The 17,528-nt window shown below is 40.4% G+C and overlaps 1 protein-coding gene and 1 long non-coding RNA gene across 2 annotated transcripts in view; one reads left to right on the top strand and one right to left on the bottom strand.

The window, feature by feature from the left end:
- The window catches only part of LOC121275307, a 70,059-nt gene that overhangs the window by 19,940 nt on the left and 32,591 nt on the right, over positions 1-17,528 (top strand). The gene's annotated exons all lie outside the window — the stretch shown is intronic.
- epcam (epithelial cell adhesion molecule) lies at positions 1,412-9,749 on the bottom strand. The gene is made up of 9 exons (XM_041182767.1): positions 9,389-9,749; positions 8,276-8,389; positions 6,362-6,614; positions 5,873-5,938; positions 4,919-4,979; positions 4,047-4,148; positions 3,103-3,315; positions 1,986-2,036; positions 1,412-1,901 (listed from the first exon to the last, which is right to left on the bottom strand). Exons 1-9 carry the CDS (start codon positions 9,453-9,455, stop codon positions 1,857-1,859), a joined length of 972 nt encoding a protein of 323 aa, XP_041038701.1. The 5' UTR covers positions 9,456-9,749; the 3' UTR covers positions 1,412-1,856.

The raw sequence follows: 17,528 nt of genomic DNA, 5'->3' as shown, positions 1-17,528 counted from the left end.
ATTAATAGGTTATCAGAGCTACTACAAAAATATGCCTGTTTTCAAGGACAAACTTAGAAAAATTGAGGGGTTACAAGCAAAAATTCATGTAGATCCAGAGGCAACACTAAGATTTATGAAGGCAAGACCAGTACCTTATGCAATATGGGAAAAGGTAGACGCCGAACTGGACAGATTAGAAGAACTGGGAGTGATACAACCAGTGCAGTTTTCAGAGTGGGCAGCACCAATTGGACCGGTTCTCAAACCTGACCAAAGTATTAAAATTTGTGGGGACTACAAATTAACAGTCAAAGTTGGATAGACTCACCTGCCCAATCCTAGATGTTATCCAGATTTTGGTGGGCATTATTTGAAGTGTATTATTTGAAGCACTGCAGATGGACTGAACACTATAATATGAATAATACTTCTGATCTTTATGTAGGGCTTGTAATTGATCAAGCAGCTGGATTGTTTGGCCCAGGCAGAGATTGAGAGAATTGGCCAACACCAACCTCTTTCAGCCAGCCAGAACTCCAGTCAGTGGAAAGGTTTCCATCTGGTCTCCCTCAACTTTTACTGAAGCTCCTTGATGCTGCACTCCGGTCAAATGCTCCCTTGATGTCAAAGATCCTCACACCTTTAGATACTCTGGAAGTTCCTGCACTTTTCCCAATAGTTTCTCATTGTTCTGCCTACAGCATTTGTAGAGATTTCAAAATGACATAGTAGTTAATTCAGTACATATTGTTTAAAGAATACACTGCATGTATTCTCAAACTTGTTTTCCAGAACCCTATCATCAAATTCTCAGACTAAGGTGCCCTGAAATTGGAACTTCAGCATTTATATTAAGTTATAAAAGCTATGGTTATACTTTACCGGGTTAAGTAGAACCAGCAGCATTACAACTGTCATATTTCCAGCTATTTAAAGTGTTACCATGCAGCTAGAACAAAACATTGAAAGCAGTTACAGGCAAAAGTCAGATTTGTCAAAGCCCACTATAAGGTATTAGTGCTGGCTGAAAAGCAGTTAACTACCAACAGGATTAACCTATACAACTGAATTGTAGATGCACGTTCCATACATAATTAAAAGTTAAGTTGACCATTTTAGAAGGATAAATCAGTAAGTTACAAATCCCAAAATAAGATTGGAACAATTTAGAGCAAAAAGTTCCTACAACACTTTTGTAGCTAGTAATTTTAGAGCACGCTTCACTAGTTCAATGGGACTGTATATACGGTTCAGAAAAGCAATTTGAGGATTCATTGCTAATCCTCATTGTGTTGTGGGTTAAAATGGTATGGGATGAAGCTTTCCAGAATTCAGGGACTTGGGCAAAAGCAACAAGTAGAGGTGGAAAAGGGAGATGTAAAAACCTCAAGGCATTATTACAATTTAACACAAAACTCTGCTTTAGAAGTATGTTACAACAGTCTTTATTAAAAATGAAAAATTTGCATAACAATTTAAACATTATACTTCATAAGCAATTCAGCAGAACTTCCATAAGTATAAAAGCATAGTCCTAAAACAATGACAGTTCAAGAGACCAAAAATTCCAGACTAAGTACAAAAAAATCATTTAAACCCAATAAAAAAATGGCTGGACTCAAATATTGCATCCAGTTTCTTCAGGGGAAGTCCTGTAGCAGTACCAGCTTATAACAAAGATGTTCTTCCAAATGTGTGAGGAGGGTAGAGTGCAGCAAAATGAAGTTCAAATAAATGGAAATTAAGGAGCTGCACAGTAACCTTGTAGGTAGTCCAAAACCAGGTGACTGTCCACTTGCATTGCCTTCTTAATTCAAAAACTTTCCAAATTCAGGAAAAGATAGATTTGTAACTAACTTCTGCCAGGAGTAAGATTAGGTTGTCAGTTGCTGTTTCTGAATTTCATCCAATTCTCTTCCCTGTAATAGAAGAAATCAAACATTAAAGTAGAAATGTTTCAACTTTTAAAAAAAAAATTCAGCTCAAGACAGCAGAAAACTTACCTCAGCCTTTTGATATATGTGGGCCTTGGCAGCCTTCCTTCTGGTAACAAACTGGAAAAGAGACACAAGATATTAAAATATGCACTTTTAGACATTTTGAAACTCAACTGGTCATTGATAAGTAAAGTGCAATCTTTGAATCTTTTGAAATAAATGCTGCACATACTATGATAGTTATACAAAACAGGATTTGTAGAGGAGCAATATTTATGCAAGCACTAAATTTCATTTCAGAACAGGAGTAGGGCATTCAATCCCAAACCTGTTCTGCCATTCATTGAACTTATGGCTGATCTGAATCAACCCACCTTGTCTCCAATATTCCTCAATACCTTTTGACTGGCAAAAGCTCAATTTCAGATGAGCTAGCATCTAAGAGAAAGCTGCTTTTTTGAGTTCTCTGCCTGAAGGCAGGCCTGACCCACAGGCAGGGCAAGGAGGCAGGTCCTGAATCCATCCCAACCAGAATGGGTATTGAACCCTGTGCTATTGGCACCAATCTGATCCACACCAACTAAGCCGACTAGCCCCCTCAAGGAATTATAGCTGCTGTGGCAACATGCACTTTTACATACATATTGTAGCCCTGGAGTAACAGTTAGTGATGGTAGAGGATCCACTTTCTTTCCATCACAAACTGACCAGGAACATCTATGGCTCTTACCATCTGCCAATGCTGTGTGTATTGGAAAGGGTTGAAAGTTGCTCAACCCATTTGGACACATTATGAATGTATTTTTCTTGGCTATCAAGTCCTGGAATGGGATTTGAACCTGGAGCTTCTGGCCCAGAGTCAGGGATGTACCCACTAACCATAAGACCTTCATGCGAGAGCTTAGAAGTCCTCAATTTACTTAAGAGTATCACTGATTCCATGCAGTAAAATGAAAGGCATGTCAAAGCAGTGCTTCTACTACACAGACATCCATCTACTGCTCAAGCTGCAGGCTACACAGTTTGGTTGTTAAAGATGGGCAAGCCATTACTTAGGTCATGAATTTGGCCCCAGATTCTCAAAAAGCACTAACCCAGCTTGATTTGGTGGGTACTTTTGGTGCCTTGGTACAAAGTTAATTTTCTAGAAAAACAACTTGAAGTCCTTTCTATTTATACTTACAAGCACAACAAGTCCAGCAATAATTGCTAGGCACACCACCACAATGACTGCAATAATGCCAGGGGTCACCCGCTTCATGGAGAACTCTGGATTCTTTGAATCAATATAGTACACATAAGCTTCTTCAAAACTGAGCTTATCCCCATCGAATGGGATACCATCATCCAGAATTGATCGATTATATGTGTTGGAGAACAAGGTGTTACCCTTGACCTAGTAGGGATGAAAAGAGTTACAGTTAATGTTGTATTGTAGCTAATCAAGAGCCACCATTACAAGTTCACTTCTAGGGAAGAAAATCACCAAGGGGGTAACTTGTTCTTAAGCACAATCTTAAAGAGTTGTGCTTAAAAGTCTCTCATTGATTTAGAGAAGATCACAAATGTATTAATCATCTTCCAAAGCATTCTGCCCCAGAGGGTGACAAGCCAATGAGATTCAGTAGTCCTTTCCTCATTGATACTAGCGTTTTGTTCTTTTGGAGGATGTGGGTGTTGCTAGTAAGGCCAGCATTTGTTACCCATCCCCAATTGCCCTTTAACTGAAAGGCTTGCTAAGCCATTGCAGAAAGCTAAGAGAAACCACTTTGCTTTGGGTCTGGAGTCACATGGAGGCCAGGCAAGAATGGTAGATTACCTTCCCTTAAAAAAGGAAATTAGTGAACTAGATAGAACTATCATTGTTGTAAAAACCTGAGACTAGCTTTATATTCAATTTATTAAATCAATTTAAATTCCACCAGCTGCTGTGTACAACTCATGTACCCAGAGCATTAGCCTCTGGATTACCAGGCTGGTGACATCACCACTACACTACCATCTCCTGCTATTTTGGCTATTTGTGGAAATTTGTAATCTAAACTTGGAGTTACTGTTGTCTGAATATGAGAGAATTGGAGCTACAGGTACCACCTACTTCAGCACATATGTTTAAATGCAACTTACATCCTTCTCCAGGTAATAGGCTGCAGTAGCAAGATCAGATTCTGACTGCACAGTTTTATTTTGTATCAGGTCCACCAGGATAAAACGATCCTCCTTAAGATACTAAAAAAAAAAAAGGACAAATTAAAGCATGTTGGAATTCAAACTTTTAGTGCCTAATAAAGACACCTTCCAAAGAATAAAGTAACTGGGAGAAACCCTGGTCAAAATTATATTTAAGATGGAGGAGGAAGAGGGCCAAATAAAAAAATGAACTGTCAGCTGCTAATTAGCTAAAAAGTCAAAAGATTAACTAGAAAACATGAGTAGGTAGTCTTAAAAGCCTTTACATTTAAATCACAAGTAATTTCATTTTTATTCCCTGCATCTTTGCATTAGCCACTGGAAGCCTAAACAATAGCCATGAGTATAATAGCTGTCTAAGTAAACACGTACTGGTTTATTAACTTTTAGTCAGAAAATTGGAGCTGGGGAGTTTTTCCATTCATCTAGCAGTCAGTTGAAGAATCAGTGTCCAGCACTTTATTGCCTTGACCATAGCATTACACTGCAGCAACTACAAATTACAAAACTCCATGATGGCAACAATGCATCTCTAGTATGAATCCAGGACTACAGCAAATGCCCCAATACAGATATGAGCAGTAAAAATTTATGCAATCAAAAGTATCATGCAACAACTATTGCACAAATTCTGCAACTATGGACAATGTAAACACCTAAACAGTACTCAATTCCACTGTTCTTGAGTCCATGTTGTCAAATTGTTAGCATTTAGTTACAGGAATTTTAAAGAAAGATTTGGAAACAGCTCAGCCACTTCTAAAAAAGGGGGCAAAAAGAAATATCTAGTTCACAAAACATTTAATTACCTCAAACTTATCGATGTATCCTGGGTCCACCTGGTAGGCGGCAAGAGCTTCTTTGATAACTCTGTTGAAAGAGTTGCAAGCAAGAGTGCATATACGTTAGCCAGACATGCCACCACAATATGTAGAAGACCGTCCCATTGTCGGAATAACACTGGTCTTTAACCAAAGTTTAAATTAACCCTAAAATCAATAGGATAGACTACCTCAAATGAAAACAAAATGTGCTGGAAAAACTCAGGTCTGACAGCATCAGTGGAGAGAAAGACAGTTAATGTTCTGAGTCCTTATGACTTCTTCAGAATCATATGGACTCAAAACATTAACTGTCTCTCTCCACAGATGCTGTCAGACCTGAGCTTTTCCACACTTTTTGTTTTTGTTTCAGATTTCCAGCATCATAAGATAGACTACCTGTCTGTAGGCAAATTTAGACTCTCCAACCAGTTTCTACAAAGCAAAACTTTCTTCAATTCTAGCCTCACTCCAAAGCCTAGCACACTGCTGCAACAAAATTGTTCTTGCAGGAGTGTTATACTTTATGCAGCACCAGGCATTTAATTGAAATGCAAGTGTTTCTTGTCTAAAGAACACTCGTTTATTAAAAACCTTTCACAATTGATGAATTATTTTTTTGAAATCTACTTGTAATGTAGGGAAACAGGCACCACATTGCATACAGTAAGATCCCTTGAACAGCAGAGAGATCAAGGACTGTTAACTTGCTTGATATGTTGGTAGAGGGATAAATTAGAATACCAGGAAAACTGCTGTTTGAGAGATCACATAGCACTGTGCAGTCAAGGAAACAGGGCTCATCTGAAAGAGTGCACTTCTTCCAATGTGCCACTCCTTCACTACTGTACTAAGAAGTGTACCTAGATTATATGCTCCACTGTAGGAGTAGGCAGAAACCTACAGCCTTTGATAACAGGCACATTAAAAAATAATGCTTACTTTTTGAGTTCAGCTTCATCCACTTCTTTATTAATGGGTTTGTGCCTCAGTTGAATTTGAAACCAACTGCAATGAAAGAAATCAAGTTAGTAATAAAAGTTATTATTTAGATGAGATAAAAACACAACAAATTGAGTACGAGGGATTTTACAAATTTTAACGAACTGCCTAGTTAAAATAGTGATTCTCAATTATTTTACCATCACCGGTAAAACCTCCTGGGTTTTCATTTTGCTAACATGGAATGCACATAAGGACTCATGGTCTTTCCAAAGTCCAGACAGCTGAAGTGATTGCAGCAGTGCTGTGATTTCAAGACACCACCTTCTATAGCATTACCATGCACAGCTATTTGGCTAAAGTTGCATAACCAGGAGTAACAAAAGGGCTATATTTAGTATTGCAGAACTACTGCCAACTAGTGATTTCTTCCACCCCCTCCCCCCCAACCACACCCCAGCAAAGTATTTAGGATTGCAGTGTACTTACAAAGTTGTCACCAGTTCGGGACACAGGATGTCTTTATCTCCCTTGTCAGTCCTCCTAACACCGGCAGAGTTTACACACCAGCAGGTCGTGGTCCCATTACACTGCTTGGCATGGAAGCTGCCATCAGAGGTGCAGTCAGGATCATAGATGCCATCATTATCCAACATAGCATGCTCTGTAGGCTTTCTGCGGGTTCCAATCTTGTTTTTCAATTTAAACATTTCATTCTTCATCATCCAGCATTTCCTAGTCACTAGAGGGTTCAAAAGTTAAAGTATTAACAAATAGCATGGTTTGAATCTCTTATGCAACATATCCAATTTTTATACAAGGTGTAGATTCTCAAGATATGGGAAGTGAGCAAGTAATTGGTTATCCACCTAAAATTGTTTGAGGCGATGATAATGTTTGCCTTGAATTTACTTCAGTCTCTAAGCAAGCAAACCACATATTGATCAGGCATCTATCACTATCATGGACTATTCATCTGCACCACAAGGGTCGGATTTATGAAAATGAAGCTTAAATTATCCACTGCAATAATAGAAAAGGCAACAAACACCAACTGATTTACAATTAGAGTTCCTGCAATAGAGGTAGTATAGTGTGCAATTTCACAAGTGACCCATTGAGCTGTTCATATTTGCATTACACAGCCATTTCCACTACGAATTTCCCCTCAAACTTAAGTGACAATTGCTTTTGTTACATCTCTAGCCTCAAGTACCATTCAAATATCAGTACTGTACCTGTATATTAAAAGCAGTGGAAACAGCCTTCTCAGAGCAGCATTACATTAAATGCATGACCAACTCTGTCCAACTACCCATGACTCACACTTGGCCTAAATAGCCAAGTGGTTATGATGCTGGGTTTGTAACCCTAAGATCAAGAGTTCAAATCTCACAATGGCAAACTATGAAACAATCAAGTGTTCAAATCTCACAATGGCAAAACTATGAAACAATGTAACTTCATCTGAAACAGACGGAAACGGGTTTGTACTCGAAAGAGTTACCCATGACTCACTGCAAAAGTTTGAATCCCCTACATCAGGTGCATCATTAACCAGAATCTCTGCAATGTAATAAGCAGCTATCCTGGCTGCTTTCTTCGTCAGGAGAGGTCATTGGTTCTCCATGATTAAGCAACACTCTGGGGAAGAGAACCAAACCAGTCTAGTAACATGCATAAAAACACAGCAATGGACATTTAAGACTCACCCAAATGTAAGGGACCAAAACAAATAGGAAAATTATACTAAACTTGTGCACACTGCATGCAGAAATGAAAATTTTTGGGGCTCCAGGAATGAAGTCCTGGGACTGAGTGGCCAGACTGAGAATGTGCTAGCTGTAAAAAAAAAAATCTAACCCACAAGGGCTTTCATGCTCTATTGTAGCAGGTCCAAAAGCATGAAGTTTTCCCAAGTCATTTGATTCTCAGTGGAGCAGTGTGTCTGGGTTATGGATTGGCTCTAATAGTTACTTTATTTTTAAGTAACATTTACACCATTAGCAAAATGTGGAGCCATTGCTAATTTTGTTTTACATTCACTAAAGATGCAACATCCTCTGCATAAATGCCAAATACAATGATTCAGATGCACTGAAGACTAAAAATTATCATTTAGATTGTAAAACTGTATTTTACTACAGTGCTTCTGATCCAGAATTTTCTAGATTCAAGTTTAAAAGGATATACAAATTATGGAGTAGTTAATTGAGGAACCAGTCTCAAATAATTTAGGACAATAAATTACACAATTGGTAGTAATTTGCAAAATAGAAAATGGAGATACATGTATTCTACATAAAAGCATTATTGCATAACTTGCTTAAAGCACATTCCTTTACTATGGACCTACTCTAGATAGGCTTAAAACAGAAGTAAAGTTTATTTAAGAAAACTTACATGCATTGCAGTTTACAGGTTTACTATCATCATCAGTTAGTTGCAACGTACATACACAGCTGCCATCACGAGGCACACATTTGGCAAATTGGTTTGTTGCACACACAGGGCAGTCTGAAAAAGCAATAGATTAGATATGAGGTTTAAGTTCAGTTATACACAATTTGCAACAAAATGGCACAGCTGACAAATAAGTTTTACTCAATAACACTGAAGACTTAGTAAAAATAAATCAATTTCTTCTCACTGCCTTCCCCCTCAGTAACATGAATTCAATACATACCCTAAAAAAAGTTTTCAAAATAGTATAACCACATTGTACTATGTAATTGAACAATTCCATGGACACAGGGCAGTTTGAAGCTCAAACAGACCCAAGAAACTAAAAAAACCTCTCCTTAACTATCCAGAACATTTACAGTGCAGCCAGATGGACAAAGCGTTTTGTCCTGTAGCCTATTACAACCAAAGCGTTAAGCACCAAGTGCTTATGTACTTGTCCTGGAGCTGGCCTGAGCCCACAATCTTTTGACTCGATAAGAATGCTAACCACCAAACTAACCTGTAATTTAAGCACAAGTCAAGCGATCTGTTGTTCGCAAAAATACATGTAGGAATGATAGGGCCAACATTCAAAACCAAATTAGAAAAGTAAACCCGTCAGATATAACCTCTCACTTGGGTTTAATCCACTGGACCCACCCTTCAGGAACCACTAAAACCAGAGGGAGACTGCAAGCAACCCCTGTCGGAAGGTGGAGTAACCACCTGTCACCCCCTGGCACACCCTAGCGGCCAGGGCTGGGTCGGCAGCCCTGCCCCGCCTCGACGCTCCAAAACAACAAGCGTCAAAGCAGGAACCCCCAAATCCAGTCAGCTGGGAGAGGCTGGTTCGAAACCAATCAATTCCGCCAACCCAATCTATACATTCAACAAAAAAAAAGTGTTTAAAAACTAGAATGATCTTAAAAATGTATTGATTACTGTATTAAAAGTCATTTAAAAAATATGAATTAACTTTAGAGCCCAGGATGTCTCGGTGGAGCCACACCTGAAGAACAAAGCTCCAGCTCTCTCTCCACCCCCCCCCCCCGCCGCCTCTCACTCACTTACCCTCCAGCTGTTGAGCCAGGGTAGCCGGCACCAACACCACCAGAAGCAGCCAGGCCAGGACACGCATCTTCCCCGTTCACAGCGACAATAAAACCTCTTGTAGACAAGTCTCTTCACAGCGCCGAGTTCCCCGACCGCCCCCTCCGCGCTCTCCTGCTTCCACTGGCACTAAAAGTGTTCAGGCACAAGGTTCGGCGTCCCGGCAGTCCTTCCACTTAAAAGTTAGTTATTCGATCGTTGAGCCGACTACAATTGCCCCAGTATGTTTGTTGGCCGGCAGTAAATGTTGCGAAGCAGCCCAGCTCCTCGTCCACAGCGTCCCTGCCGCAACCTCAATAGCAGTTTCGCTGTCGTTTACAGGTATTTATACCATCAGCAAACTGACGTCAATTCATTACCTGCTGAAACTGGAGACAGTCCTTCCCTGTTAGGTGAGATTCGGTGTTTCGATTCACTCTACCTTCTCCCCTTACCATATTTGTCTCTTCCTCCTCCAAATAAAGAGGGCGTGATCCCTCTTCTGTCCCCCCTCTCTCTCTCTCTGTGGGAAGGTTGAGAACAAAATGTATCAAAACTAGTGTCAAATTCCCTTCCTCACCCCATCCACCAAGTGTAGAAACCGACCCAGACGTGACACTGAATCATTGAGGTTTTTCTTATCATTCATCGTCCCCGGGTCACGCAATCCCAAATTACGATGTGAATCCAGACGATGGTTTTGTTTGTGTTCATTTTAATCTTCACTTACCGATTTACCAGAGGACCTAGTCACGGCCAAAAAAAAAAACATTTTAATCAAATCAAATGCATTTTTTTTAAAACACGCACCGGTAAGCAAATTGCTCTGTATTCAACTTTATAAACCAAATGAATTGAAATACTACAGTCAGGTGGGTACATTTAGATGAGAAATAAAAACAGAAAGTGCTGGAAATACTCAGCAGCTCTGGAAGCATTTATGAGTGAACAACAATGTTACAGTTCAGGTCGATGACCTTTGGTCAGAACTGTAAGGAGTTAGAGAACAATTTTTAAATACATTTAGCAGTGGGGGAAGGGTGAGGAGGAGGGGATAAAGAACAAAGACAGCATCCAAGATAGCAGGCATAAATAACAAAAGGGAGGATGTGCCCACAATGGAAAATGGGTCTAGAGGAGGTCTAAGTAGCAAGAGCTGACCTACACAAAAACAAAAATCCCTGGAAAAACTCAGCAGGTCTGACAGCATCTGCGGAGAGGAACACAGTTAACGTTTCGAGTCCATATGACTCTTCAACAGAATTAAGGAAAAATAGAGAAGAGGTGAAATATAACCTGGTTTAAGGGGGGTAGGGAGGTGGGACAGATAGAGCTGGATAGAGGGCCAGATAACCAAAAGATGTCATAGACAAAAGGATAAAGAGGTGTTAGAGATGGTGATATTATCTAAGGAATGTGATAATAAAGGTACAGATAGCCCTAGTGGGGGTGGGGTGGGGAGAAGGGATCAAAATAGGCTAAAAGGCAGAGATAAAACAATGGATGGAAATACACTTAAATATAATGGAAATCGGTGGGAAAAGAAAAATCTACACAAATTATTGGAAAAAAGGGGGATCGGAAAGGGAAAGAGCTGACCTACATTGGTTCCTGCTCAAGCAACGCCTCATTTTAAAATTCTCATCCTAGTTTCCAAATCTCTCCCTATCTTTGTAATCTCCTTCAGCCTCACAACCCTCCAGGATATCCCACCTCCTCTAATTCGGGCCTCTTGAGCATCAGCGATTTTAATTACTTCACCGTTGGTTCTGCGCCTAGGCCCTGAGCTCTGGAATTTCCTCCCTCAACCTCTTTGCCTTAATACTTCTTAATACCTGCCTTTTTGTCCAGGCTTTTGGTTATTTGCCCTAATAGCATCTTACAGAAGCATAGGTGCTTAAAGCACAGAAGGAGGCCATTTGGCCTGGCATGCCTTTGCTCTCTCTTTGAAAAAACAGTTGTGTTTAGTCTCATATCCCCATTTTTTGTCTACATGTAACCCTCTAAAGTTTCTCAATCTCAAGAAGCTGTGCCCTTTTAAAATTAATTATGGAATCAGCTTCTACCATAAGGTAGAGTGTTTCAAATCCTGACAACTCTCTGAGCGAAAACAATTCTCATCTCCCCTCTGGATCTTTAGCTGATGATTTGCGTATGGTCCAGAATTTTTTTCCGTATCTACTCTATCAAAATTTCCTTATCATCTTGGAAATCTCTGTTAGGTCACCTCTTAACCTTCTCTGATCCAAGAAGAATTGTTCTAACTTTTCCAACAAACCTGAAATTCCTCATCCCTTGTAACATTCTGGCAAACCTCCTCAAAACCTTTTCAAAGATCTTTACATCTTTCCTGAAATGTGGTGCCCAGAATTGTTCACAGTACTTGCGTTAACTGATGCATTATAACGCTCTTGCATGATCTCTTTACTTTTATATTGCATTTTGCTATTTATAAACCCAAGTAAACCATATGGCTTTTTATATCACCTTATCAACTTGCCTTTGAACTGTCAGGATTTGTGCAGGTGGACAACAAGGTCTCTATACTCCATTAAGAAATGGGAACTTATCTTCTTCTGGACAGAGAACTCCATTTTCCGACAGGCTCAAGAGTTCTGGCGCATGCAGGAGACAGGTTGTGCATGCTCTGTTCTAGTTTTGTTTTTTCAGTTAAGGGGCTTGGCCATCCGTGACATCAGAAGTATGTCGGTGTGGCACAAAAACAACAATCACGGGACCCAGGTTTGGCGCTCTAACAAGGGGAGCCCTGGGGCCCAGAGAGGGAGACCACCGGGGAAGGAACTACCGGGGGAAGACCACCAGTAGAAGCCACCGGGAAGAGAAACCACTGGGAGGGGAGGCTGAGGAAGAGGCCCCAGGCAGCAAAAGTGCTGCTCTCGGCTCGGGGGAAGCCCTCGAGAGCTGAAAAGGCAGCTGAACGTCGATATCTCCATGTTGTGGGTCATTAGGGAAAGGTAACGCTTTGGAGCAGGTTGTTCCGCTCAGCGTGACTGAAGAACTGGTGTTGAGCTTGTGTGTTGTTGCTGAAGTGCAGCCTTGGGCATCCAGTGGAATGTGGTCTCATGAGAAGAGATTAGACCATCAGGAGGTGAGCAGTCATTGAGGCAGCCCGCGTAGGAGTGACCTTTGAAGAGAATTCAGAGGCTAGATCTTCAAAAGTGAAGACTAGAAATCCCTCGTGAGGGAGACAGAGTTTTAACGAGATTGTGTAACTCACAGTGGACACTGATGTTTGGCTGGGTTGCTGAGAAAACCATAGGATCTGTCTTCATTGCATGGCCTTTTATTGTGCAGTGTAGTGTGTTCAACCACAGTTTGCCTATTAATTCATATGTACTTATTTTAATTTTGAATTTTAGAGTATATTGGTGGAGGGATCAATGACCAGGGGGCATAGATTTAAGGTAAGGGGCAGGAGGTTTAGAGGGGATGTGGGGAAAAAAAATTTCACCCAGAAGGTGGTGGGAATCTGGAACTCACTGCCTGAAAGGGTGGTAGAGGCAGAAACCCTCATAACATTCAAGAAGTATTTGGATGTGCACTTGCGATATCATGGCATTCAAGGCTATGGGCTGTGCTGGAAAATGGGATTAAAATAATTAGGTGCTTGTTTGTCTGGCGCAGACTTGATGGGCCAAAGGACCTTTTTCTGCGCTGTAGACCTCCATGACTATTGTGAAGTGGTTTTACTTTTCCGACTTTATATGGTAAAGTTTTATTTTGTTTGTTTAACAGCTGTGGAATCTTGTGGCTTTATTCTCTCAGTAAGAAACCTGGGATTTTAAATTTTGTATACTTTAAACAAATGTTACTGATCCCTAACCAGATTGTAACAACTCATCTACACTTTTCAAATGGACATGTACCATTTCTGGTATACTGACTTTCCATATTAGTCCTCCTAATGTGCATTCGTATCCGCACTGAACACCATTACAATGCTTCTGACCATTTCATCGTCCTATCTATGTTATCTGGTAGGTCAGAGACACCTTCTTCTTTATAACCCTCCTGCGAAGTGCCTTGGAATGTTGCAGTTAAATGCACTATATAAATGCAAGTTGTTGTTGTTGATCTTGACCCACAGAAGATGGCAGAAAATGATCTGTTAAGTATGAAGGCTGGTAGGATAGAAAGTGAGGATGATAAACAATTCCTATAACAACTGTTTTAGGTTATATTTAGGTTGGTCTTAACTGGAAATCACAAGGCATACTTTTGGATTTCATTTCAGTTATTTAGTCTTTTTTGCCAAAAAAATCTACAATAATAACTTGTATTTATATATAACATCTACATAATCTAGTAATCTAACTTTGCTATACTCAGCAAGGAACAAAGGAAATCATAGATGTTCTGTTGAAGGGTCATTTGGACTCGAAACGTTAACTGTGCTCCTCTCCGCAGATGCTGTCAGACCTACTGAGTTTTTCCAGGTATTTTTATTTTTGTTTTGGAGATGTTTATGGTTGCCAAATGTTTGTGATTAATATGGAAATTAAAGGTTGAAATACAAATACATAAATAATGTGTTAATACTTCAATCTTTTACAACCCACTTTTAAATGAAATATTTTAAACTATTTCTATTTTGGGGGGAATGGGAATAGAAATAACATTTTGTTTACTCAGTTCATCATTGGTGAAGTTTGAAATTCATGCATACAAAACATACATTCTTTTTTAAATTCCTCACAAACATTGCAAGTAAATTGAAACTTTGTCATCACAATTTACAGGCTAAAACCGATATCCAATTTACTTACAAATAAGAAAAATATTCTGCAAGATTTTCTAATAGCTTCTGCTGCTAACAGGGCTTCAATATAGGCAGTTTCTCAAAAGCCATGGGTGCTTTGCCTACTGTGACTGCCTGGATTGTTCTGTAGAGAGCCAACATGGATTTGATGGGCTGAACCTGTAGAGCACAGGGTCCTGTGTCTCAGAACTGCTCAGGATGAGCCATGCCAAAAACCCCTGCAACTTTTTCCAGACCTTCTTTACAAAGGCACACTCCAGAGGGAGTTGGATGTTGGTCTCTTCTAGAGTGTGAGCGATATTGGCAACGTCACATTTACTGCCTCTTCCCAGTTGCTGAGAGGTGGTGGTGGGTTTCCTTGAACTGCTGCAGTCCTTCTAGTGATGGCACCCCCAACTAAGGTCATGGTTTACTTTGCGGTCCTAAATGCTTAAGAGACTTGGATAATCCACAGCAGGCACCTCAAAGCATTGTAGAAATACCACCAGTGATGCCTTTGCAAGATCCCCCAAATACGGTGGCAGGGAAGGTGGTCCAACAATAGCGTCCTCTACCAAGCCAATATGCCCTGCATCAAGGCGCTAATTACTTAAAACCAGCTCTGCTGGGCAGGAAATGTCATGCATATGCCTGACATCAGATTCTCAAACCAAACCCTCTACTTGGAACTCTTATCAGTTACAACAGGATACTCCAGACAGAGGGATGTCCACAGAGTATCGCTGAGGAGGTCAAACTTCCCTGCCAACTCATGGAAGTCCCTGGCCTGTGTCCAACTGAAATGGAGAAGGCTTATTTGGGAAGGCAACAAACACATTGAGGGACTTCATCAGGAACATGCAGAAGCGATTGAGGCATTGCAAGGGAGCGCACAAACCTCCAAACAATTCATCCATCTGACTTTTCAAACACATGCCCCCTCATCTGGCAAAGTCAGTAGATTGTGCTTTGGACTTTACAGCCATCTCAGAACCTGTTGAACTGGACTGGGAGCAAGTCTTCCTCGATTCCAAGGGACTCCCGAAGAAGAATAATAAGAAGAAGATGGTACCTCTACAATGATGTTAGGTAGATAATTCCAGGATGATCAACAGATGCCAGTCATTGGTGCGCAGCATCAATTCCCAACTCAGGCACACACAGCACAGACTTAAAAGGCCCAAGAGCAAACTCAGGACCATTATCCCTTAATTGAGCAATCACCAAAGAAAAGGACATCTCCATTTTTTCTGAGTTAATGCATTATAATATTTTGTATTATAAAATAATATTTTGCTCTTCTCTGGTGCTTACCTTTCCATAAAGTGCTCTGAGGCATTGCCCGCTCCAAAAGGTTATCTGGCAATGAAAACTAATAGCTTTAAAGTTGAGACTCAGCAACGTATCTTGGTTGTGTTGAGCTGATAAGATAATGTAATCTGCGGCGAGTCTTATCAGTGTTGTTAAATAAACATATATAGATAATTAATTTTTTTATTTGTGGATTTCCTTAATTACACATGTAGGAACTTTTGCGCTTGAAACGTGCAGCAACTTTGCCTGTGGATTACCGGAGCTAAATCTTGGAGCTTATTTTTTGCTTTGAACTTGTTTCCAATTGCCTATGGAACTGCGAGACCACCCACTGTGAGAGGTTCTGAAGATCAGGAATGGAATTCTCAATGGACATTTGTTTATCTGGCCTCACATTGGAGGAGGAGAAAGAGAAGATCGAGGCCAAAATATTTCACCAAAATGTTTTTGGTATTCAGTGGTCCTAGCTTCAACTTCCAGTTTTTACTGATATAACTGGCACAGGTTAGGATATTTGAACTGAACATTATACACCAGGGCTGGAGAAGGGAAAATCAAGTAAGGGTTCCCCACTCTTGATCACTGATTGCTAATGAGATGTGATCATATATCAATGTTGAGAGAGAATTGGGCTTCTCTTGCTCTAGATTGCTGCATTTCCGCCATTTGCTGTATCGGCTTAGTCATGCAGTGAGTGGGGGAGTAGGGTATGATTTTTCGAGGCCGTGGTATTTTCACTGGACTGGTATTCCAGAGACCTAGGGTTATGATCTGCGGACCTGGGGTCAAATGCCACCATGGCAGATGGTGACATTTGAATTCAATAAAAAAATCTGGAATTAAAAGTCTCATGATAACCATGAAACCATTGCCGATTGTCATAAAAATCCATCTGGTTCACTGCCGTCCTTGAGGGAAGGAAATCTTCTGTCCTTACCTGGTCTAGTCTGTATGTGACTCCAGACCCACAGAAATGTGGTTGACTCTTAAAATGCCCTCTGAACAAGGGCAATGAGGGATGGGCAATAAATGCTGGCTTAGCCAGCGAGGCCCACATCCCATGAACAAATATAAAAAAATTAAAGGTCAATGACTTCTGGAGCTGAAGGGGATATTAAAATTCAAGATGCAAATTAAATTATAGCAGAAAGGTACAGATCACACACAACTGTAGTGTATTATTTACCAAGTCACAGTAATGAGGTAGTGAGAACAACCCTGAAACCATGAAACTGGACATACCTGTTTTTCAATTAGAGAAGCACAAACAGTGAACTTACCGTGGTAGGTAAGGTGTGGTCCGTAGCAACCATTTCAGAGAGCCAGTGTTTGGTTGGGGGAAGGGCATGGGAGGATCAAGGCAATTTTATTTCTTTAGACACATTCAGCTCAAGACCACAGCAGTATTTGCGCACCATTTCAAAATCTAGAATTCTCTTCATCTTCACTCAAGTAAATGGAAGCATTTTCCACATGAGCAATAAACAATGCTGGCCCCTTCATTGTTTTTCTTTATTTATGCAAAATATTTTTAAAAAATCATTTCCCTCAGCACTGCGGTGAATGCAAATGTACCATGGGGCAGATCTTAACTTGCTGCCCAGGTCAGCCTCCTGTTACAGAGACCACTCAATTTCCATATAATGATAGTGAAGTTTCCATAACAGGCAGTGTTTACACCCTGGGCTATCTACTCCCACCCATTTACAAATAAGTGCCAGGCTCAAACCTGATCTCTATCGTGTTAGTCAATCTTTGGGAAGCAGTTAGATTACAACAGTGTTTAATGGTTATAAAGCACTTTGGGCCTGAGGTCGTGAAAGGCACTATGAGGACTCGAAACGTCAACTCTTTTCTTCTCCGCCGATGCTGCCAGACCTGCTGAGTTTTTCCAGGTAATTCTGTTTTTGTTTTGGATTTCCAGCATCCGCAGTTTTTTTGTTTTTATCACTATAGAAATGCAAGTCTTTCTTTCAGTACAGACGTTATACCATTGACTTTAATCTCTGGGTCAGAGACGCAGGTAGACAAGGAAGGAGGCGGGTGGGG

This window comes from Carcharodon carcharias, chromosome 2 (assembly GCF_017639515.1).
Source record: "Carcharodon carcharias isolate sCarCar2 chromosome 2, sCarCar2.pri, whole genome shotgun sequence".
Classification (NCBI taxonomy): Eukaryota; Metazoa; Chordata; class Chondrichthyes; order Lamniformes; family Lamnidae; genus Carcharodon; species Carcharodon carcharias.
The sequence above is the reverse complement of the archived record's forward strand: the minus strand, read 5'-3'. Positions and strand labels throughout refer to the sequence as shown.

Bases quoted from the DNA above. Each gene is read 5' to 3' on its own strand.
- epcam (XM_041182767.1), bottom strand. From the start codon at position 9,455: ATGCGTGTCCTGGCCTGGCTGCTTCTGGTGGTGTTGGTGCCGGCTACC. The intron at 6,615-8,275 runs GTAAGTTTTCTT...TGAACCCTCTAG, and splicing joins ACCTGTAAACTGCAATGCAT to TGACTAGGAAATGCTGGATG. The intron at 2,037-3,102 runs GTAAGTATAAAT...TCTCTTTTCCAG, and splicing joins TTGCTGGACTTGTTGTGCTT to TTTGTTACCAGAAGGAAGGC.